The following is a 22,365-nucleotide window of genomic DNA, read 5'->3' as shown; positions in this document are numbered from 1 at the left end:
ATCTTTTCAGAACAAATGATGCAACGTGTCCTTATGCTGACCTGGGAGCTCACTTTCCAAGTTGACGGAACTGTTCACACTCGAGGGATGAAAAAGGTCTTTATCCTTCCACCAAGATGATACTTTTTGTGCCTTTTGTACATTCCTTCTCCCTAGGGGCAGTACAGAGATCACTAAATCACTGCACATGGCTCACCTTAGGGTCAACCAGCTGATGAGGACATTTGGTCATTTTCTAACAGAATCTTGCTTTGAATTAGTGAGTGACAGAACATAAAAAATAATGCGTATCCAAAATTGTAAGTTATGCAATCTCTGAACATTTCACTGCTGTTTTCTGATACTAATCTTGCAGAAGTCTATAAGAATTACCACACAGGAACAGCTTCGTAGCTCCATGTTTTTGGAACACACTGCTTTGCCTCAAATTCAAGATAGTGTTTTGTGAATTCCTCATGCCATGCAAACAGGGTCAACTTTACTAATTGCCTGGATGCAATTGTCTGAAGTTGGGAAATATGTTGAGTGGAGATAGATGAAAATTTGCAGCCCTGCAGCTGGAAGATGATATTAAACTTGGAATGTCACATTCTAAGCAAATACTGTAGCCAGAGGATTATTGCATGTAGGGGATGGTTTCACACGAATATCATCTCCTATTTTCATTTGAGCGTGTTTTTGAGAACAGCTCTAACACATAGCACATATTCAGCTTACTCAAGTACATTTGAAAGCCTGGGTCTGTTAGTGAAGAAAAAATTTGCAGGCATTACCAAGACTTATTGATATAAGGCAGTGGCCAACAATATCAAGGCACAAGGAGAAACAATACTGTTGGCACGGGGAAATTTTAATAAGCACTTTGAAAATGGCATCGGCAGAGTTAGCGTTTGGGGACTTTTAAGTCTGAAGCACATTGCTGCATCCTTTCATGAATCTGGCTGTAAGAGATTTGTTTAAGGAAATGAACGCCAGGTTCCCATGCCACAGGGAGTGATGGAGAGATGGTGGTTTCCGGGCAGAGCTTGTGCTCACCCTGCACCTTTCAAACAAGCGTAGCTTTGGGTGGTCTCCCACCAGTCCAGGTCGGCTTGGGAAACACTGTAGCTAAATACAGGGTAAATTCTTCCCACAGCTGCTTAACTGCCAAGTTGCTGTTTTATGCCAATAGCATCTAGAGGTCTCAACAGATTATGATCCTACTGGGATAATTACTGCAACAAACACATAGCAAGAGAAAGCCAAAGGATGCAGAGCAAGTAAACTGAGAAAAGTTATTTTCCCATTTTCAAAATGAGGTACTAAGATTAAACATCGTGTATGATTCCACACGGTGTAAAATTCTCAACAGAAATAAGAAGGGCTGCAGCATAGCCAAATTATGTGGCTTAATGAATTAATATAATATACTGCTTGTGTCTTTATACTCCACTGCAAATGTTCGTTCACTGAGCTATGCTAATAGGGCCTTCCTCCACACTGCTGGCGTGCTCTAGATGCTTGCTGAGACCACTGAGAGGATACGTTAGAGCTAACATTGCAAGCATGTAGGGCGCACAAACAATTACTTTCGTCAGACCTACTAATAAATGCTCACTTGATAAGCTGCGTTAATTCAGGTGCTTGCAATCATCTGTCCAAGGAATTTCTAGGAAATTTGTACCGTGTAAGCCTGTGCGTATTTGTGTTTGAAGTGACAGAGTTAAAGCCTCATGTCTGGACAGTCGTGCACGAATGCTAAACCCAATAAGAACAAATGTTTTCCCTGTTGTCCTACCATAATCTCCTCTGAGGACACTAAACGTGGTGTCTTAGGCATTGCTGTAGCTGACAATAGTACGCATGAGGATGAATTTATGCTTTGGAGTTGAAGGCACTGTAGGATGACTACAGAATTTCAAACTTTTCTTTTGCCTTTAGTTCATGCCACTGACATTTGCAGGTAGACAGAACTTCTCTTTTTAATGGAGCAGATTTTCCAAATGATGTTTTCTCTAGAACACGGTATGCACTTTGGCGGTATTGATTTCCTGCTGCTTAGACATAACTAACATTTCAAGTAATCTATATAGGTTTAAAATTTACATTAGATCTTTTAATAAAATCACTAGCACCTTTGGGACTTTTTGGCGGAATAAACACTGAAGTTTAATCAGCTAAACAATGAATATTGATATCACTTAAGCAAAATTCAGATAAAAGTTATTTACTAAAAAAAAAAAATTATCAGTTAAACAATGTGGTACACGGTGAATTATCATAGCGTAGTTAGGCTCTTCTTGGTTTGTCCTTACAAGTGCTTTACCTAAAAAGCTCAAGTTAAAATCAGGTTTTCAGTATTCAGGACACATTCCCAAGAAGTGCTAAGACGTACTGTCAGTAGTTTTCATGCAAAACTGCATGCTATAAGCAATGGGGAGATCCGCGTTTAAAAAAAGAAACAGGAATAACACAAAGTGGCTGATATTCTGTTGTTTTGTTTTCGGAGTAGAGATCGAGGCTCTGTGAAGACAAGCCCGCACGCATTTAGTGGTGGGGGAATTACACAAATGGCCTTGCCTTGAAAAATTTTGCCTGAAATGGATCTGTGTGGGTTTTTGGTTAGATCCCATTAAAATCGACGGTAGTTGTGGCAATGGCTTCAGGTGGGGTAGGACTTTACTCAAGGTCTCTTAACCCCTTGCCGTGTCCTTCTGTACGGTAAGATATGACCTCCACTGGAGGTTGAAAGTGTTCAGTGTTTTTCAGGGTTTGTGCCTGTGTGTTTTCCTGAAGCCTGTTATCAAATAAGAGGCATTCTGACTGAAGCTTTTCTTTTAATTTATAAACAGGTAAATCACAAAACTGGCCTCCACCATCTCTGCATGTCAATTAACCTAGTGTAACAGAGTGCAAGGATCCAAAGGGAAAAATAAAAAAGGGTTAATGGAATTATTTTTCAAAGTGAAATCTGCAGCTGAATATCCAATGCCTGTTAAATGATAAACAACCTGAACTGACTGGGTCTTCCTGTATTTAAATAGAGGAATGCAGGTAATGTTTTAAATGTTTTTTTGGAGGACAAAGGTGGGGGAGATCGAGGGCAGGAACAGAGACTCTGCTGCAGCTGAAACAAGGAGCTGTTATTCTATGGGGGAATTTCTGTGTGCATTTTCAATTTTTTTGTGAATGCTGAGTGGCTGATCCAGGAAATTAAGTAAAGGAGATGTATTCTGTTTGAGAGTACAGCCCAAAACGCCCAGTCTAACTCCTGTTTGTCTCCGGGAAACTACAAGACTCAGTAGGACTACGTTTTACCTTTGTTGTTCAAAATTAAATAATCGAGCTTCGTGGTTTTTAAAAGGACAGTCTTTCCCAGTTTCTCAAATAAAAGTCCGGGGGATATTTCAAACCATTTCACGTCACAATATCACGACGGTCTTGACTGAACGTTTTCTCAGAGTAAAGTTCAGGGCACTAAGACTGACTGCTGCTCCTGAAGTATCACCATAATTACATAAGCGTGTGCCAGCCCCGTGTGCCTGCGCTCCACAAGCGGGTGCCGCACACACAGGGCTGCCTGTCCGCAGCGCGCTGAAACCCGAGATTTATTGCATTTGCAAAGGGCCATTACAATGCAATTTTAACTTACTGTCATTAAAGGGTCTTACATCATAAGCCGTCACTGTAAAAAGCCTGGGACTGAGATTTATTCTTAATTTTTATAGCGTGATTTATTAGAGCCCCCATTGTATCTTATAAATCATATCTGAAGGAAAGGAAAATCAATTAGGACCTGGCCCTTTCACCTTTACCCACGGTGGAGAGTACCTTGTTCTCAGACGGATGGGAACGGGGATATTCCTGGAGTAAGCTATCACTACAAGAGTAGGAGTGAAGACAGCAAAATCTAGGTCCTTGCTGAGCACAGATGAGAGATGCAAAAATTATTCTAGAAATGACAGCATTCAATTTATATTTTCGGGGGGGAGGTTCTCCACAGATTCACAGACTTCTCTGATTTCATCCGATCCCAACACTCTGCCTCCTGGGTGCTACTTGGAGTGAATCATGTATTTATATAATCCAATATGCAGTAGGGAAAGCCAAGTCAGCCTTCTAATACTGTTCTTCCCGGAGATCAAATCCAGCATACAGGAACTGAGAAGCTAATTCTCATACAGTTGCAAAGATCTCAAAATGGCTGCTCCGCTCTTGCTGTCCCTCCAGAATGCACCGAAATTTCGTAAAATCAAGCCTCTACAAAAGAGAAGCTCAGCTTGCCATTTGTATTTGCATGAGAAAGGATTACTTGCTCGCTTGTCAGTTAGGGCCCATTTCTTTCAATCTGAATGCCCCTGCTTGCCCTTTTTATTTATGAAATACAGCGCTTGTATATGATTTGGTTGAACATTAATTGAAGGCATGTGGCCCAAAGCGGGGATATTCTGTGGTCCTTTGCAGTGAAAAATGCCATTAAGATCAGAAAGAGCTTTGTCAGTATTAGAGCTCTGTGTTTTGATGCAATGTGCTAAAGCTTCTAATGTCTTTAAATGATTATGAAAATATATATTTGAATATATTCCTAATAAACGGCTAAGATCTATTATACATCAGTGTTTTGGAATGGAGATAGACTATGCATCTATTCAAAAAGCAACAGAGGGCAAATAATCTGTTGTCCAGACCTATACTGCAGGAAAATTCATTTCTCCTTGAAGTTGATGATGATTTTGGCACTGAATTTCAATAACAGTAAGGCCCTCTGTTGCTGATTTGCTACCATTTCTCTTTTTGCTAAAAGAAAGGCAATCTGTATAGGCTTTGTCACAAAAGTAGTACCATAAATATACACAGCTCGGTAATGTATTTATAAAATTAAGAATGAACACCCTTGAATATCAGACTGCACAGATGAAGAAAAACAAGATGCAAAAATAATTTTCCTACCTGTAGTCTAATATGTCATATTTTTTGAGTAGTTCTAAAATAGAAATATTACAATTGATCCATGGATCTTTTTATCCTTTGTCTCATGATACAGCAACAGCGAATACCAGTATTTTGTTGCCTTTTTTTTCCCTAACAAAAACCAAAATAGCAAATGTCAGGAGAAGGACAAAGAGAATAACTGACGGCACGTAAGGATGGATTAAAAAGAGCAGAGACCAAATATCGCACTGAAACCAGTCGCCAAATCGGTATTGATATCAGTCACGCCAAGGTTACATTTTTAGGAGTATTTTGGGATGGCTTAATTTTGAAGTCCTTCCTCCATGGAAATCCCACTCAGCGTTGTAGGAGGTGGTGGTTATAGGAAGGCATATATATGTGTATGCATATGATTGCATGATCCATACGATCACAGCCTTGGCTAAATCAAGTAAATTTTGTAACCTAGAAACATTAAAATTAAGTAAGATATAAGATATATGAAAATGGCAACAGATGCTGTTCTTTTTTAAGGTTTTAGAATAATAGAAATAAAATTGGAAATAGGCAAATGGATTAAAAAAAACCCTTCCTTGAATTGGAACTGCTGACTCTGTACTAGCTAACTGCACTGATTCATCAGTGTGGATAACACACATCCATCCGACTCCTTGCAAGATTGTAACTTTAACACATTTGTGAGATTTTTCTAGGCAGGCATCATGTCTTCATGTACGTTTTTGAACTGCCCATACATGATTTTACATGGTGTTATGATCAGTTTTGTTTTGCTTTCTTAAAATTAACTGTTTTGAAGTCAAGGGGACAATTCACATGAGTTAGTTACATGTGTGAGTGTGCTTGTGCCATGTTGGCTAATGCAACAAGGACTGAACATGGCACTTCATATGAGTGGCCAAAGCTTTCTAGCTGTGACTGGAAAGGATCCTGGAAAAGATGCAGAGGAGACTGTAATGTGCTTACTAATGGGTTATATAAAGATTTGCAGTAACATGTACCTCGATGGAAGAAAATAGGAGTAAGATGGGATTTTTATGGACTATACGAAGAACAAAGGACAGAATGGTGATTAATAAAAATCTAGCAGCCATTTCCATTGTAATTCCATTATACTACAAGTACACGGGAAACTTCATTTTAATGTGGAAAGGTTCCCATTTTTCCAAAGCTGTAATGCAGCGTGCAGTTCAAATCGGGCTGTGCAGTTAATTTGACTGTGTAGTCAAAGTCTATGGCAACAATTGCTGCAACACACTCCAGGGAGGATTAGACATCCTCTGCAGGGGAGGCTGTGCAGAAGGGGCCAAGGGGAGAATAGCTCAGCGAGGGCCCCTCGATGGGCTTCCTGCACGGGGAGAGTGGGGCAGCTGTCCGCCTTCCTCTTTGTGCCTTCCTGAAGCTCTTCTCTTCCCTCTCGAAGCTCTTTGCGTGCCCCTTCCTCTGCCCACATGTTGGGGCAGCCCCCAGAAACTCCTGGCTGGGGCATACTCCTGCAGAAGCAGCTTTGTGCATACAGCGTAAAGCACATTTATTCCCTCTCCCTTGGACCTTCCCAGGTCCTTGAGCTTGGCTGTACTGGGCGAACGGAAGTCACACCAGCCTCCAAGCCGTGAGACAGTATAGTTATTGAGTAACTGTGATCCCATAGGCTCTTTCATAACCACAGCATGTTGTTTATGCAGAAAAAAATTAAATGAATACAGCAAGGTTGAAATGCTCTTGAATGTACAAAGAAAGGCAGGAAGAAATCACGGGAGAATACCTCTCTCTCATGTCTTCTGCACTATGCTTTTTACTGTCATTTTCTTAATGTATTAAACTTATCTTCTAAAAATCACCCACTGAGGAAAACAGATCCTTGGGCAGGATGAGAGGGATGAAGAGGTGGGAAGGGCGAGCATGAACTTTGCCACAAGCCTTTCCTCTCTCAGATCAGAGCTGGATAGCAGCTGCCTGGGAAGTCAAGCTGTTGAGAACTTGCTTTTATTTAAAACCTGTAGCGAACGTTTGTCTGGAAGGACTGCAGAGGCTTTCATAAGCGTTCATTAAGGCAGGCGAACTGTCCAGTTTGAGCAGGAGCACTCAGGAGCGCAGAATCTGGGGCGAAAGCTCCCGGTTTGCAACCACGGCCCAACGTAGCAACGGAGAACTAAAACACACACCACCGGGGAGGCGGAGAAGGAGGGAGGCAAGGATGTTGGGGACTTGCCGGCTGGATGCCGCAGGACGTCACCGGGAATTTTGCTTAGGTAAGAACAGCACGGTCAGATGGGTGTTAGAGAGCTAAAGGAGACGGGATGCTAAGGAACGGTTTCTCACATGGTTGTCTTTTGAGTGGCCTACGATGCCTAATGAGTGCAGAAGGCAGGAACTTCGTATCAACTATTACAACTTAATTCTCCAATATACTGCTTTAGTATGTCTGAATAGCTCTCTGTAACTCCTTTTCCCTTCACGTCTACTTATGAAAAACAAATTTACAAAGCTCCCTGAAGATGCAAAAAATGACTTCTAATAAGCTTTAGAGAAATGTCTCCCTGATTTAGGTGCATAATACTCATTGACATCTGGTGATACTTAACTGCCTGATCAGATACTTTCGAAAATTCACCTGGATGTCTGTCTATCTGCATAGGCAAACAGTATCTCTGTAAATGTAACCTTTTTTTATCAACTTATCTACTGCTCTGTTCAGGCCTCCAGGGACCAGGCTTTGCCCCTGCTACCCAAGTGTGGCTTCCTAAAGTTATGGAGAAGCACAGCACCCATTTATCTTACAAAGGTAGGTGTCTAATGCAATCTGCAATTTCAAACGTAGTAAGCTACCTTTGCTTCTTACAGACTTAGAAGACCATATGATTTTTCTGAAATGTTTGATCTTTTCAGAAGGAACTACCTTATTTAAGAAAATGGTATTTAGAAGACTAGAATTTAATTAAACTCCTCTTTTTCTTTTCCTTTTTTTTTTTTTTTTTTTTTTTTTTAGCAAGAAACTGCTGAATATATTGTGCTTAAATGACTGGGAGGTTATGCTTTACCAAAGTTAGCTGAGAAACAGGCAAAATTTGCAGAGTTAACTCATCTTGCCTGCAATACATAAATACCTTCCCATTCTCCCTTGGCCATTTACAATGAGATCGCATATAATTTAGTATGGATTAGGTGACAATATCGAATGTTGATACAAATACTGAATTTCACAAAATGTACGGATTACAGTCAGTTCCCAAGCTGTGAGATGCTGCTGAAGAGTCAAATGTACCTGTATTTGTAAACAATATTTGTCAAAATGTTCCAAAAAAGAGGAGATATGCTCTTCCCATAGACACTTCCTAAATATTCACTGAATTATTTTACCAGATATATGCCAGAGAAATCTTGCTTTATTTAACCATGCAGGTTTTCATTTCATCTTTACACTCATATATGTTTTTCTTTTAACTTGTCCAAGTATAACAGTATAATGATTATGTAAATCAATGCTCCTACTAAGACACTACTTTGACATACATGTTGGTGCCATACGTAAACACCAAGCATGTATATAATAATCACAGTTAGCAGACGTCTCAGATCCAATTGGGATGACAAATTTTTGTGATGTAGGTTTTTTTGACAAATGGCAATGAGAATTTAAATTTTTGCATGTCTGAAATAGAAGTTGTGCACATGATTAGAAATAAGATAACAGAGCATTTGTTGCCTGACTGTACTTTACTAATGATTGCTTTAATATACCATTCCCTTGTTAACAATGCTATCAATTATTTTGCTTCAAATTAGCTATTGTGACTTTGTGGTCTTTCTGCAATGTCTGTCATTAGGTTACAGAAACATAAATCAAACTCTCATCTTTTCTACATCCATAACCATAACATATGGCTTTTATTAGAAAATGTTAACTGTCTTAATGTCTTCCTAATGGACAGTGTGTGCATATGTTGATGATGAAAGCCATCTTCTTTCATGCAAAATATTAATGTGTATGGCCTATGTCTCCATAGATACAAGTTAAAGAATAATATTTTAACCCACGAAATATTCAGTATATACTTCAGCTTTGCCTAGAATTCATATTTCTCTAATTTAACAATCCTTTAAGGAAAGAGCAAGTTAGAAGTAAATCAGGGATTTAATTGCACCAGATACGGACATGTAACAGTGAATAAACTGGATAACAAGATTGGAATAAACAAATCACTTTAAAAAAATGCCTATTCTTGAATGGAAATGCCCGTACAGAATGGGAAAATGAAATTTATATCCTGCTAGAATTTCAGCTTGTACATCACAAAGACTCTTACTATGGGCTATTCCTTTTGTCCTCCAACCTAAAACACAGGAACTCTTCCATGAAAAAGGGTGTTTTAGCATCTTGTCTGTTTGTATCCTTTTCCCTGGGACAGCATTATCCATTTGGCTTTTGGACCCCTCCACAAAACCTCGGGCAAGCACACTGCTTTGACCTGATGTGTTTTACCAACAGATTCCTGGCCACCAGAGAGATCTGCTATTCAAATTGATGCCTGTTAATGTTGGGCTTGATTAAAGGAAGCTAACTAAGCCTTTTGAAGGATACCCTCCAGCCTTCCCTCTCCATTTCCATGTTCCCTTGGCAGAAATCAGGGATTTGAAAGCTGCAGTTCAACAGCATCATCCTTTCATGTTATGGTAAATATTTTATTATTCCTTTATCCTCCATGCTGTTTAAAGGAATTCATTTAAAATATTTAATTCTTTGTTCAGGGAGGAATTCTCCAAAGGGTAGGCAAACACGAATGCACCAAGAAATGACTTCAGGCTCTGCTCCAGCTTTTCTCATTCATTCAGCCTGCAGCCCTGGCAGCTGCCTGCTGGATCCTCCTCAGCCTGAAAGCCTCTCGTTGCCACCAGTCCACCACCGGTTCACGCACGGACCCGGTCCGCCGGCCCTCGCTCCCTCCATTTCCACTCCGCTTCCCTCCATCCATCCGATTTGCCTCATAATCTGAACTCGCTCCTTTGATCCTCATCAGCAACACGGATCATCCTCCCACACCCGAGTACCACTCATCCCTGCTGAGGGCTGGCAACAATTACACCTTAACAAAGGTACATCTGAGAGAGGAGTAACACTTATCCAAAGCAATTGCTTTGTGAAGGCACTATCCTTCACCTAGTTTTCTTGCTTATCAAAACAGATACCTCATGGGGTTAATCCTGCTGCAGTGCCTGAAGCAAATGTTTACTTTTTGACCTGAGAAGCAGAATCAGGCCCTAAATTAACACAAGAAGCCGTAATTATTCTCATGTGTGATAGCATCAAAGGTACCTACTTAGAGGCGGGTGCTTGTTTAAGACCATGCTCGTACACAGCTATGCTGTGAACTGCACCTGCACCGGCGCCTGTTCCCTTCCCGAAACGACTGCAGACACCAGGAGGGAGGAGCTGTCCTTCAGTAGCCAGGCAAGTCGCCTGTCAAACACGGTGTCCCTTCTACATGAATGAACCCTCTCCTCTGATTAATACTTTGTCTTTCCCATAGGGGAAAAGAAAGACCGGGGAGGTAAGTGAAAGCAACCGAATTACTCGTTCGCAGAGCAGCACAATCATACATGTTTAACGTGGCGCGTATGAGGGAAGCGAAAGGGACACACTCCCCTTGCAGTCCCAGCAAACAAACTCTCCAAATACCCTGCTCCTGCGGGGACTGCCTGCTTTGAGGATTATTTCTCCTCCTTGTGAAGGGGAGAGAGCAGTCAGGCCATAAGAGGACTGGAGAAAGTGCCCTCCTTGCGAGGGAATAACTGACTAAAAATTGGTGCACAGAGGGACAGGGAGGTGGTCCTCATTCCTCTGCGAATTACCCGCTACATGGAGGTGCCCTTCTGCCGTGGAAGAGCTTCGTCTGGGAACGGGACCCTGCCCTGGGCTGTATATGGGTTTTTGGGAGCCAATGCGCGGCAGCCCGTGGGAGGGAAAGGGTGTCGGGAAGCCCACGTACGGGTGCGTGAGCTCGCACCTGGGTGGTCCCCAAGAGGCTGTGCCCCACACATGGGGGCCTGCTCGAGAGCACAACTCCCCGCTCTGGGGCCTCCTCTACAGCAGCACGCCCGGAGCCCACGCACGCTTCTGCATGGCCGTACGCACGGATACCTGCTCTACCGCGAGCGTGGAGGTGATGCTGCTGGTGCCGGGAGGAAGCAGGACTGCAGGGAGGTACGAGCGTGCTGGCGATGGGGGTGCGGATTGCATGGCTTACCCTTGCATATCTGGAGGAGTAGGGATCCTCAAAGAGTGCCCAGATGCGGGGCTGCCACCTTCTCCAGAAGCCCCCAGACCTGCCATCTGGGGAGTCACTAAGCGCTAGGCGTTTTGTCATCTCCAGCTCCTCTTCGCCGTCGCCAGAGTCCCCGGTGCCATCTATGTCTCCGTCCTCGGCACTGCTATCCAGGGGCGCCCCGCCGAAGCTGTCCAGCGCCTCCTCGGCGTCGCGGTGCTGCCGGTAGGTCATCCAGCAGCAGGGCTCCACATCGGTCTCATCGATGCCCCAGAAGGCCAGCTCCTCCTCATACAGGGGGCCGCACACGTCCGCGGGGCAGTGCAGCTTGCCCGTGCGGTAGTAATTCAGGATGTGGGCAAAGACGCCCGGGTGGCGGTCGAAGAAAAACTCATCCGTGCGGGGGTCATAGTCGAAGTGGCTGTGGGCATCGGGCTCGGCGATCCAGGCGAGGCGCGTGCCGGGCAGGGTGCGCAGGGTGCTGCGGTAGGTCTGGTGCCTGGTGCCTCCCACGTTGATCACGATGCGGTCGCTCTCGTCGCCCTGGCCCATCGCGTCGCTTATCGGGCATGTCGCGGCTTCGTGCGAGCGGGCGCGGCGGCGCGGCGCGGCGGGGGCGCGGGGGCCGCCCGGCCCCACGGGCGGGCCGCGGGGCGCCGCGGGGGCGCCGGGGGCAGAAGCCGGCCGCGGGGCCGCCCCGCGCTACGGCGCCGCGGCGCCGGCGGGCCGCATGCTGGCCGAGGGGGGAGCCTCCGGAGCGCGGCGAAAAGGAGCAAAAAACAGCGAAGATTAAAAATTAAAAAAATAAGGAAGGAAGGAAAAGCCCCCGCGGGCTCGGGCGGCGCCCCCAGGAGCCGGGGCCCCGCGGGCGCTGCCCTCCGCGGCGGGGCCGGCCCGGACCCGCGGGGCGCCGGCGGTGCTGAAGGGACAGCGCGGCCGGCTCGGCTCGGCTCGGCTCGGCTCGGCTTCCCTGCGCTGCCGCTGCCGGCGGCCGGGACCCGGCGGCGCCGCCGCTGCCGCTGCTGCCGCCGCCGCCGCGCGGCTCCCTCCGCCCCGCCCCGCCCCGCCCCGCCCGGCCCGGCCCGGCCCGGCCCGGCCCGGCCCGGCCCCGCCCGCCCGCGCAGGCGCCGCCCGCCCGCGCCGCCCGGCCCTAGCGCCGCGCGCTGCCGCCTGCGCCTGCGGCGGGCGTCGGCTGCGCGGGGGGCTGCGGCCGGTGCCGCGGGCGTCCGCCTCGCCGCCAGCCTTGCGCCTTCTGCGCGCGGCGTTAGCGCCGCGCCGTCTCACCTAAACTCAAAAAACGTGGCTATGTTTCAGCCTGCTCTACGCACTGGTGTTTTCCCCAAGCTCATTTTGGCAGAAGTCTCCCCATGGTAAGGGCTGAACGTAAAGTGCGAATTTCTCACCAGGAAGTGCCCGTGGGAAAGCTTTGGGGGTTGCACTTCCATAAGCTTGCCTCTTCTTCCACCTTCGCTTCTGTTTTTCTACAGCTCGCTTGTTGCTTCTCTGAGGGCCAGCTCTGCCGGAAGCTATGATTTTGATTCCTGTTGTTTATTCTTTTGTCCTGGTTAATTTGCAGAGAGTGCCAAGGGAATTTTTCACATCTGTAGGAAGACCAGCCTCTGCCCTGTGAGGAGCTCAAAGGACAGCAGGCAGAGGTTCGTGGAAGGGAAATAACAGAAGTGTGTAGATATGTTTTGTCTTTTGCTATATTTGCTGCCAGCAGCTCAGGAGGAATGAGCTTATGGGAGAAGCTGAATAGCTGAGACCCTGCGGATGAGCTAGCAGAGGTCATGCCGTGATGCAGCGCAGGGGTGGAGGATTGCAGCTTTGAAGGACGTGGTGTGGAGGAATGCTGCTGGAGTTCAGAGCCGGCTGGGGCAATGTGGTGCTTAATAGGAGAGGAAAAGCTAAGGGAGCACAGTTAGGCTGAGCCTTTGAGGACAGTGGTTTGGATATAACGAGTGGCGCAGCTCCAGGGAACGAGTGGTGTGGTCAGGCTGGTTTGACCATTCACAGCTTACTCAGGTTGCAAAGGAGTATTGTGCGGTGTTTGGGATGCGCAACATTGAAATAGCCACGGCAGGGTGTATCAAAGAGGCCTAAAAGCCAGGTTTGTCTGTAAAAACGAGAACAGATTGATCCTGAAGCTGGTGGGGAGAAGGAAGGCCCAGGAGCTGGACGGTGTTTGTGGGGAAAGGGAAGGCAGATACAGAGATAGGAGCCTCAGCAGCATTGCTCTCTGGCTGGCCTAAGGTGATGACAAAATCTCCAGCAAGAGATGCCGGCGAGTCATTTGATTGTTGGGACTGAATAGAGGTAGAAAGGGAGACATCTGAGAATCATAAGCATGGAAATGCCATCTAAAATCCTAGAGCACTGCCAGAAAGAGGGTATGAACTGAGAAGAGGGCAGACCTGCGAACTCAGCCCTGGAACTGAGAAACGGAAAGGGAATGATGACTTATTGAAAGAACTATTATAAATTATTTTATAATCATGTAAGTTACTACTTTGATAATAATAGATCTGAGTATCAACAAGAAGGTGATATAGGGCAGCTTCTGGAAGAGTTATGGAGCTGGAAGTAGGTAGGTGACCTAGGAAAGGGGTTTAAGGATCTGTGAATCCCAGGCCAGCTGATCCTTTGAGATGCCTGTACTACTGTAGACTTCCCAGCTCTTTAGCTCTTGCCGATTAAGCATTATTTTATCCCACATCAGTGATTCCTCTTTGGGAATTCCAATATTGAGCTCCAAGGTGACTGTGGGGATGAAAGAGATGTTTTGAAGCTTCTCTAACTTCATTTTTCCTTCTTGCCTGGGTGTCTGCAGGAAGGTGGCACAGGACCTTAGAAGGGATCTGAAAAAGCCATATTGAAAAACAGATAATTGGTTTAAAGAACCCTTCGTGAACCCTGGCAGGGGAGGCCAAACTTAAGTGACGTGAGAGGTTTTTCTGAAGAGCCTGGGGCTGTAACTGATGAAGGAAGATCAGTAGGCATGGAAGAGTTCGATATTTCAGAAAAGGTATGAGAGGGTTTCCAATTAGTAAAGCACGGGTAACGGGTACGCTGCTTGTGGAGCAAGAGAGCGGGTGAAACGGGAGCTCCCAGAGAAATATAAACTCAAAAATGGTCAAGTTCACGTTTACACATTATTTTGATGTGGGAAATAAAAGATATTGTCATATTTGAAGCTTATGTTGAAGTGTGAAAGGTGAGAAGTGAAGTTCTTTATTAAATAACAAGCATAGCACAAAATAGCTGTGTGCTGAGATACAAAGACTTTGCACTGTAGTTCATGGCACAGTTTGACCTTATTTAAGTTATGGTAGTTGCTACCATCAGGATAGGTGGCTGCTGATTTACACCAAACAAACGTTTTGAGGCAGTTCAGCAAGTGCTACATATCAACAAAGTTCTGCTCTAGGTCTACTCTGCAAGCGTATACAACTCTGATTATGCATTTCTAAAAAAAATATTTTACGCAAATGAGAATGCTTTAATTAAACAAACTGAATTATTTTCACAATTTTCTAACTTCTGGACAAAAAATGATAACTTTCCATGGAAGTTTGGTTAATCCTAAATTATACAGTGCACTTCTGACCTCTACTCCACTGAAAAATAACAACATTATACTTATGTTTTATTTTGGTTTGCATCAGACCTTTTTAAAGATTCTTACTGGCCTCAGAAGACCTGCTTTTACTGGGCTGATGTCTTGAACTACAAGTCCCCATCTTGAGCTGCAATGATTCCTAAGTTTCTCCCCTTACTCTACAAAGACTTTCAAGACTCTGATGGATTTCTCTAATCTACACGTACATGAGCTGAACATACGAATATTTTTTTCACAGTCAGATGTACCCACGTCCAGTCTGTGGGATTTCAAATAAGCTGTATGTCTCCCATGTGCCGTTAGACTGGCATCGTAGACAATAGGACAATTTGCAGAAGTGCAATCATGCATTTGGTGGCCTGTATGGCTCCTCTGATTTCAGTAGAGTTAAAGAATGAGTGAAGTGATTAATTGAGTGAAAGTTTAGGTCCTATGTGAGCGAGCTGAGAGCAGCCCTCCACGTTCTTCCTGTTGGTTGTCTTCACTGGAAAAAGAAGATAGTCAGGGAGCACTTAATGTGAAGGTAGATGCATATGCCCAGGAATTATCTACTATTTGTGTGATAGATTTTGTCATTTTTACTAAGTAAAATTAGTAATTGATAAGCTTTACTTGTTAGAAAGAATTAAAACAACTTTAAGAGTGCTGGGACACATCTGAGGGAGGCACAGAGTTAGTAGGTTGTTCAAGTAGATCACAGGCTACTGGGAAAAGGATTCTGGCACAGCGGCAGGTAAAGCGATCAGAAATTCTCAAAATAAATTAAAGAGCCGATTCTCACAACTGGTGAGGGATTTTGATAATCTACTATTTTGAGCAGGGACCAGGCAAAGTCTGGGGCAGGTGGGTAAGACTGTCTGCAGAGTTTAGGAAACCTTTTCAACATGGGAGCCTGCTGGGAGGCCCAAGTTATGTAGCTACTACCCAGAGGAGTAAATATGCACACTGAGCAGTCCTGTGAAGTCATTGGGACTTCTTACAACCTTAGCTGCTCCTCTAAATCAATGCTTTTATTAGTGACAGTAGAAGCATGGTTTTAAGACATAGATCTATTTTACTTTTTAAACTACTATATCACAAGAGAAGAGTGCCAGTCACCTTTCTAATCATAACACTTGGATTAGGTCACTGCTCTTTCTCCTCCGTTGCGATGATGCGGGAAGAATAAGCTCATCTTCCCCCTCTGTGTCTGGTGTCCTGGGATCACCTTTGCTGCCCTGTGCTTCAGCATCACCAGGTTGATAATATACAATGAGAGGTAAGTTGTCTTTCAGAGAGAAGTCTGAATTAGGTCTACAAAAATAACAGTAGCTTGTGGGTTTGTGTGTTGTTCATTTGTTAAGCCTCAGCTATCTGTCTGATATTTTTGCTGAGAACTTCGGTGATTTCTACTCTTAACTCCAAGTTAATTTTCCTCTCAATGTGGGGGATGATTTAGCATATATTTCCTAGTACTCCTAAGTTTGATGAATAATAGCTTAAGAGCTAAGTTCTAGCTTTTTTTTTTCTTTTTGTATTTGTATGAAGTAATTTTACCATTTACAGAAAATGCTGGACTGAGAGATCAAAAATCGTGAGAGCATTTTAGAGGCACGGAAATCACACAGAGGGGCTTTGCTTTATGCCTCCATGCTTTACCAGTAGAAGAAGACTAGCTCATCTGGCAAGCCTGTTTAGTCTCTGCATTCACTGAGATACCCAGCAAGGATACCAGCAGTGGGGACAGATGATGAAGCTCCCACTCCTTACCTTTGAGACTACATAGTCCAGCAGCCAGTTTATGTTCAAGGAAAGCTTTCGTATGAAAACTTTTTGGCCCATTCTAAAGGCAGCAACACTGTAAAGAGGGAAAAGAGACACTGGAAGAAAAACCCATGACTTTATGTGCAAGCTAACCATGAATACAAGTGGAGAGCACATCGAAAATATCTTAGACCTGGAGGAAGTTTGGAGGAAGGGAGAGATTTATTTGTAAGAGTTGTAATCTCAAAACAAAAGGCAGCCAGGGCAGGAACACCAGTTTTGCAAATGCATGTGTGCTATAATTCAGTCTATGCTCTCTTGTATTAAATTCATGACAACACAACAATATTTCAGTGCAATTCTTTATCAATTGTAGATTACATCATGCTGTGAATTGCTCTGTCTGTTGATATTGATCCTTGTAAATCATTTGGTTTAAGGTCTTGAAATGAAAGCTGTGATGCATTTCAGCATGTAATGTACTCGCTCTGTCCTTGAAACTCATTTAAAAACAAACAAAGCATAGATGATATTACTTTTCTGAAAGGTTAGATGTACCCCTGTAGACTGTCGATAGTTGGATGAAAGCCCTCCATGGCAAGAATGAGAATGAAGGAGAAAACCCTTGTTTGGTGCTTGATGTTGACTGAAGGAGCCGTAGAGATGCTGTGTGTCTGAAGAGCTGTGAAGCACAAAGCCCAATTTCAAGAAGTCCTGCTGTTTTAAACAAGAATAGCCACAGGAGTAGAAAATGTGGCTGAATTCTAGTTCCTCTACGCTTATTTAGCTAGATTTTTCTTCTTAATTACTCAAGTTTTGGCTGAATAATACTTCATTTTCATTCACATTCTTGAATGTGTGCATGACTTTTTTGTGCACTGAGGAACATCTGCTATGGTTGACCTATTGGGTTGCACTTTGTCCCTCGTCCGTTTGTAGGGAGCAGCCTTTGATTGTGAGGGAAGATCCTTCTGGCTCTGCACATTCCTTTAGGAGCCTTTGAAAGAGCACTCCTGTGGACTTGTTAGTGTTGCAAAGTTATACACTGAGCTGTGAGATAAACCAAAGTTGCCTTGAAAAAATGAAGGTACTACTGTATTATGATGGATGTCATCATAACTTAGTTGGGCAAATACAAGTCACAGGGAAAGACAGACCTTAAACACCAGACCTTAAGCGCAGAGAAGGGGAGGATTGCTCCTTCCTCACTGAGGAGCGAGGCATTAAGCCCTGCAAACGACTAGTGTGCCACCTCTCCAGCACCCAGCACCCTGCCTGAATCCAACACGTGGCTGCACCGAGCCAGCCAATGACCTTCTCCTAGAGCACATCTGTACGTTGGGTTGGTCCAAAACTGTATGATCTTCCAGACATATTGTAGTCAAGGCCTTAGTAAAAACGTCAAGATTCATCTTTTATAAGGTATTCCCCCCAAAAGAAGTGATTTTTCCGTTTGGAATCATGTAGCTGAATTACAGCAAAGCCTACTTCAAGTAACCAAAATGGGTCATACAGCTTGGCTAATGCGCCACTATATGATGGAGTATAGTCATGGGGGTGGTGTAGATTTGTCTCTGTCATCGTCTTGCTGATCTAGGCCTGATCCAGCAAAACAAGCACCTAATGACAGGAAAAAATAAAATTGGAGGATTCATGTCAGTGTGTCACAAAAATGTGCTTATGGAATCACATAAATAAATATGTATTACTGGGAGTAGAATGCAATAATCCCGAAGGCTCTAAATCTACATCTTTAAAAGAGCAAGCTGGGGTGCACGTTTAACTGGACTATTTAGCTCCCACCATGTATTATAGCTGTAGTTTCAAAAATTACTGATAATTGTTCTTTATTTTATAGATGTTTTGTTTTTGAGAGTTCTTGAAAGTCCTTGACTTCCTGAGATTGGCCCGCTCAGCCCTTTCTGAAAGCAAAACTCTGCTATTGCTGCAGTAACTTTTTAAAAATCTCAGCCAATTTGCAGCTGTACAAACTTATCAACAGACAGAAACACATAGATAGAAACACACATATTTTGCTTATATATAGCATACAGCACAGGAGGCACTAGTCTTCTCTTGAGCAAGGCATGGAGTTCTCAGAGCCTCAAGTATTTCTTTTTCATTGAACCACAGACAAATTTAGGGTCTGTCTCACTGGTGGAAGAGGCTGCATTTTATGCCCAGTGCATGCTTGCCTGTGAGCTGACTAGTTCTCCCAATGCATCCAAACGGTTGGAACATTTCTTTCCCTAATATTTTTAATTGAAGGTGGAACTGTATTTTTTGTTGAATGATTCACTTCCCACAACTGTTACTACTTCACCAGCCTACCCTGAGGTTGCAGTAGTGACTGAAATGTTCTCAGATAAGCAGACAGGAAAAAGACCTGTAAATCATTATTGTTGTAAGCTGTATGGAAAACTTTGGATGTTGAAAGGTAAGAGCGTTTCAGATAAATCTCCACAATACTAGCACAAATGTTTAAAGTATTGCTTAAATCCTTTGATTAACCCAGCTTCTCAATATTTGACATAAATCAATAACTCTGAGATTTCTTTGCTGTTCTCTAGCTTTGTAAATATTTACTCAGCCAGTGCCATGAAATATGACAATATTTAATCCCGTTGAAGTAATTCTTTGTATGCTGCTTATGAAGAGATATAATAGTTCCAGTGATGCTAGTTAAATAATTGGCACTAAGGATGAAATCTGCTGCCTTTCTTTTGCAAATAAACAGGATTTATACACTGTAAATGTGAGTGAATGGAAAATAAAATCCACCTTCTGTCACAGCACTTGGGCCGGCTGCGGGGAATGCAAATTTCGTGGTTCTGGCTTGCGCCTGAGCCTACGGCTCAGCCTCAGCAGCAGCCTTTTGTACCAGTTAAATGAGGTGCTGAGAGCTGGATCAGGGTAAATAGTGGAAGGATGGCACCGCTGTTAGCTTGTCCTCCGCCTTGCGAGGAGGTACACCGTATTTCACCGTACTGTTTCCCCGACCTGGGGAAGCTTTGTGTAGGAGTCACGGGGCAGAGAGTTTGTGCTGGCCCTGCTGCCTGTGGTTGAGATTCCTCCTACGGTGCAGGTTTGCAGCAGGTTTGTATTTAGAGAGCGTGGCTTAATAAGCACCGTGATGTGCTCGTTCCTAAGACACCGCGCCTTACGTACTGATTCAGTCTGATTCATCTCTGGCTCCTTCCAGCTTTTGCAGGTGTGCTCCTTGCCTCTGGGAACTGTGGAAGTGGAAGGGCTTGAGGATTACGAGGAAGGGGAGAAGGACTACAGCGGCACAAGACACCCGCGTTTGTCAGCAGGACTTTGGAATTGCATCGTCCTTCAGGTTAGCTCCACTCTCACCTGAAACCTCGCCCTCATGCGCCTCCCTGACGGATTCCTGCCCTGTCAGAGAGCCCGTAATCATACGCTTACTCACTTTTCCATGAGGGGATGAGAGGGAATGTGAGCCCAGTTCTCAAATCCATAATTGGGGTCTTCTATCTATGGAAATTTTTTGCAGTAGTTAAAAATAAAATATATTTCACTGTTCTCTTTTTCAGTTGTTCTCTTAGCAAATGCCCTGCCTGTAGTTACAAAGTGTAGCTACAAATGCCTGTAGTTAAAAAGTGGAGAAGATTGTGTTCTGTATATAGATTTAGAAGTATTTTAGCTTCTTATTTGCTTTAACACACGGAATCCCTTAAGAGTCCTTGGATGTCCATGCTAAAGTGTTGCAAAGGTGCTGTGCTTCTGTAGCCCACTTCTGCCACTGCATAATCCAAGCAGAGACGTGTCCAAGCAAAAGAGCAGTGCATCACAGAAAACATGATGTGGCAATTCAGCAGCCTTTCTGTCCCTTTTCCGAGATGTATGTTTACACAGGCCTTGACGGATGCTTTTACCTGTCTAGATGCCAAAGCTTAAATGCTGAATTTTTATACGTGTATTTATATATATATATATTTATATTTATATTCATATATGCACACACATATGTATACCTACACATATCTATCTATCTATACACACACACACACACACACACACACACACACACACACACACACACACACAATTCTGGCTGGGACAAAACCCAGAAATTTGCATTTGGTTAGCTCAATTTCTCTTATAGTTTTATTTGGAAAGTAATGGATTTTTCTTCACCTTTGTTTCCACATTATGTCACATCGCTTGTCTTACTGACCACCTCCCCGCCCAGCTAAGACTATGTAGGAGCTGCAGAATGGGACTTGTGTTTAGTGAAGTACTTTGAGCTACTTTGGAAGACAAAAGGCTGCTTATGCTCAAAGGCTTGCTTTTTCAGCCAAACCTGTTTGAAGGCCCAAGACGTTTAAAGATGCCTTAAGTCCAAATGAAAATCAGGCTAAAAATGGTATATCGAAATTTGAATCAAAGCTTTCAGAGGTGAAAATATAAAACTAATTACCTTGGTTAAAAATATAAAGTCTTTCAAATCATTCCAGCCAACTAATGTTAGCCTGCAGACAGCAAGTTAGTGAATATATACATACTAATGGGACAAATTAATAAAAGAGCTTAATGTGCACAGACCACTATGCAGGCAGCTGAAGTTCCTGCAAGCTCAGCAGTAAAGGTTGGATAGGTCTGGAAATATAACCACTGGAGTCCAGAACAGAAGACACAGAAGTAGAGGCTATTTTTGATTTTTTTTTCTCTTTCTGTATCGTGTGATTTATTACAATATGAAAGAGCTATGGCTAGTGGTGATAGTCATGAACGACTTGAAGGATGTACACCTTCACTCACCACAAAGCAAAGCCACGTAGAAGATATATCATTTCAACTTCAAAACATACATGCAGAAATCACTACAAGCCTAGCAGGCGTGGTGATTAAAAAATCTAATCAGTCTTTTCTCTCTTTTTAATAATTATTATTTGTTCTTAAAAGCAGGAGTAACATTTCACCATCCGCATCTGAGGAACAGCTTTTCTTCCTCTTCGATACGCAGCAGCACTCAGAGTCCTTGTTGCAGGAGGTGGCCAGAGAGCAGAGGTGGCGAGAGGGCAGGCTCGGGTGGCTTGCACCCAGCCCTGTGGGCACATGCAGACCTCCCTGCGCTCCCCCGGGGACTGGGCAGGGCTACTTAACAAGAAGCGGGTGGCAGTAGCTGCTGACAGATGAGTCCTGGAGGGGACTGAAGCCATGGTGCTTACAGGAACTTGGGAATTTGGGGTGGCCTGAGCTCACCCGTGGTGTCAGATATCTAAGATTTGGCAGCAGACAGCTATCAGCCAGCTCTTACACATGAAAAGCTATTACAAAACAAAAGATGCGTAGAGAGTGTTCCCCAATATCTGTGTAATTACCACGTAAGAAAGGAAGCTGTCGAGCAAACGTATCCAGCTTCAAGTGAAAACCCAGGATCCTCTGCGCCCACAGCCAGGAGAGAGCTGAGCTGCTGGGCCCGTAGGGCTGAAGTTCCACCTCCACGCGGGTGCTAGGTTGCATTTAACTAGCAAGGGCTTGAGGGTTTTTTAAAGTCATGTATCGTTCATGCAGGAGAAGATGCCAAGTGTGATGTGAAGAACTGCGCTCACGCACCGTGTATCCAGATTTTGTACCGAGCAGGATCGATTGGCAGAGCAGAGCTTCCCTCTTCCAGGTCCACACTGAAATCAAAGCCCCGTGCCGAAGGCTGGGGCACATAGCGCTCATGTGCTGGACAGGAATAAGCTCTCAGAGCTTAGTCCTCTGAGAAGTCCTATGGTGAAGTGATTCTTTAAGCTGTGTTTGCTCATAGTACTAAAGATAAAACTGCTAATGTATCTT

General features: G+C 44.1%; 1 protein-coding gene and 1 long non-coding RNA gene across 7 annotated transcripts in view; one reads left to right on the top strand and one right to left on the bottom strand.

Annotated features, from left to right (window-relative positions):
* The window catches only part of KCNC1 (potassium voltage-gated channel subfamily C member 1), a 105,019-nt gene extending 93,275 nt beyond the window's left edge, over positions 1-11,744 (bottom strand). For all 6 annotated transcript variants that reach the window (XM_062576937.1, XM_062576938.1, XM_062576935.1 and 3 more), the window contains exon 1: positions 11,175-11,744. In XM_062576937.1, the coding sequence (XP_062432921.1) occupies positions 11,175-11,744 (570 nt within the window). The remainder of the gene's footprint in view (positions 1-11,174) is intronic.
* Positions 11,745-12,470: 726 nt separating this feature from the next.
* Positions 12,471-17,042, top strand: LOC134141002 (uncharacterized). Its single transcript, XR_009958518.1, has 5 exons — positions 12,471-12,562; positions 12,769-12,847; positions 14,023-14,217; positions 15,936-16,069; positions 16,357-17,042. It is a non-coding gene; the product is annotated as an uncharacterized LOC134141002 (long non-coding RNA).
* The last annotated feature ends 5,323 nt before the right edge of the window (positions 17,043-22,365 follow it).

Source organism: Rhea pennata, chromosome 5 (genome assembly GCF_028389875.1).
Source record: "Rhea pennata isolate bPtePen1 chromosome 5, bPtePen1.pri, whole genome shotgun sequence".
In the NCBI taxonomy this organism is placed as follows: Eukaryota; Metazoa; Chordata; class Aves; order Rheiformes; family Rheidae; genus Rhea; species Rhea pennata.
Note: the sequence above shows the minus strand (reverse complement) of the source record. Positions and strands in the feature narration are given on the sequence as shown.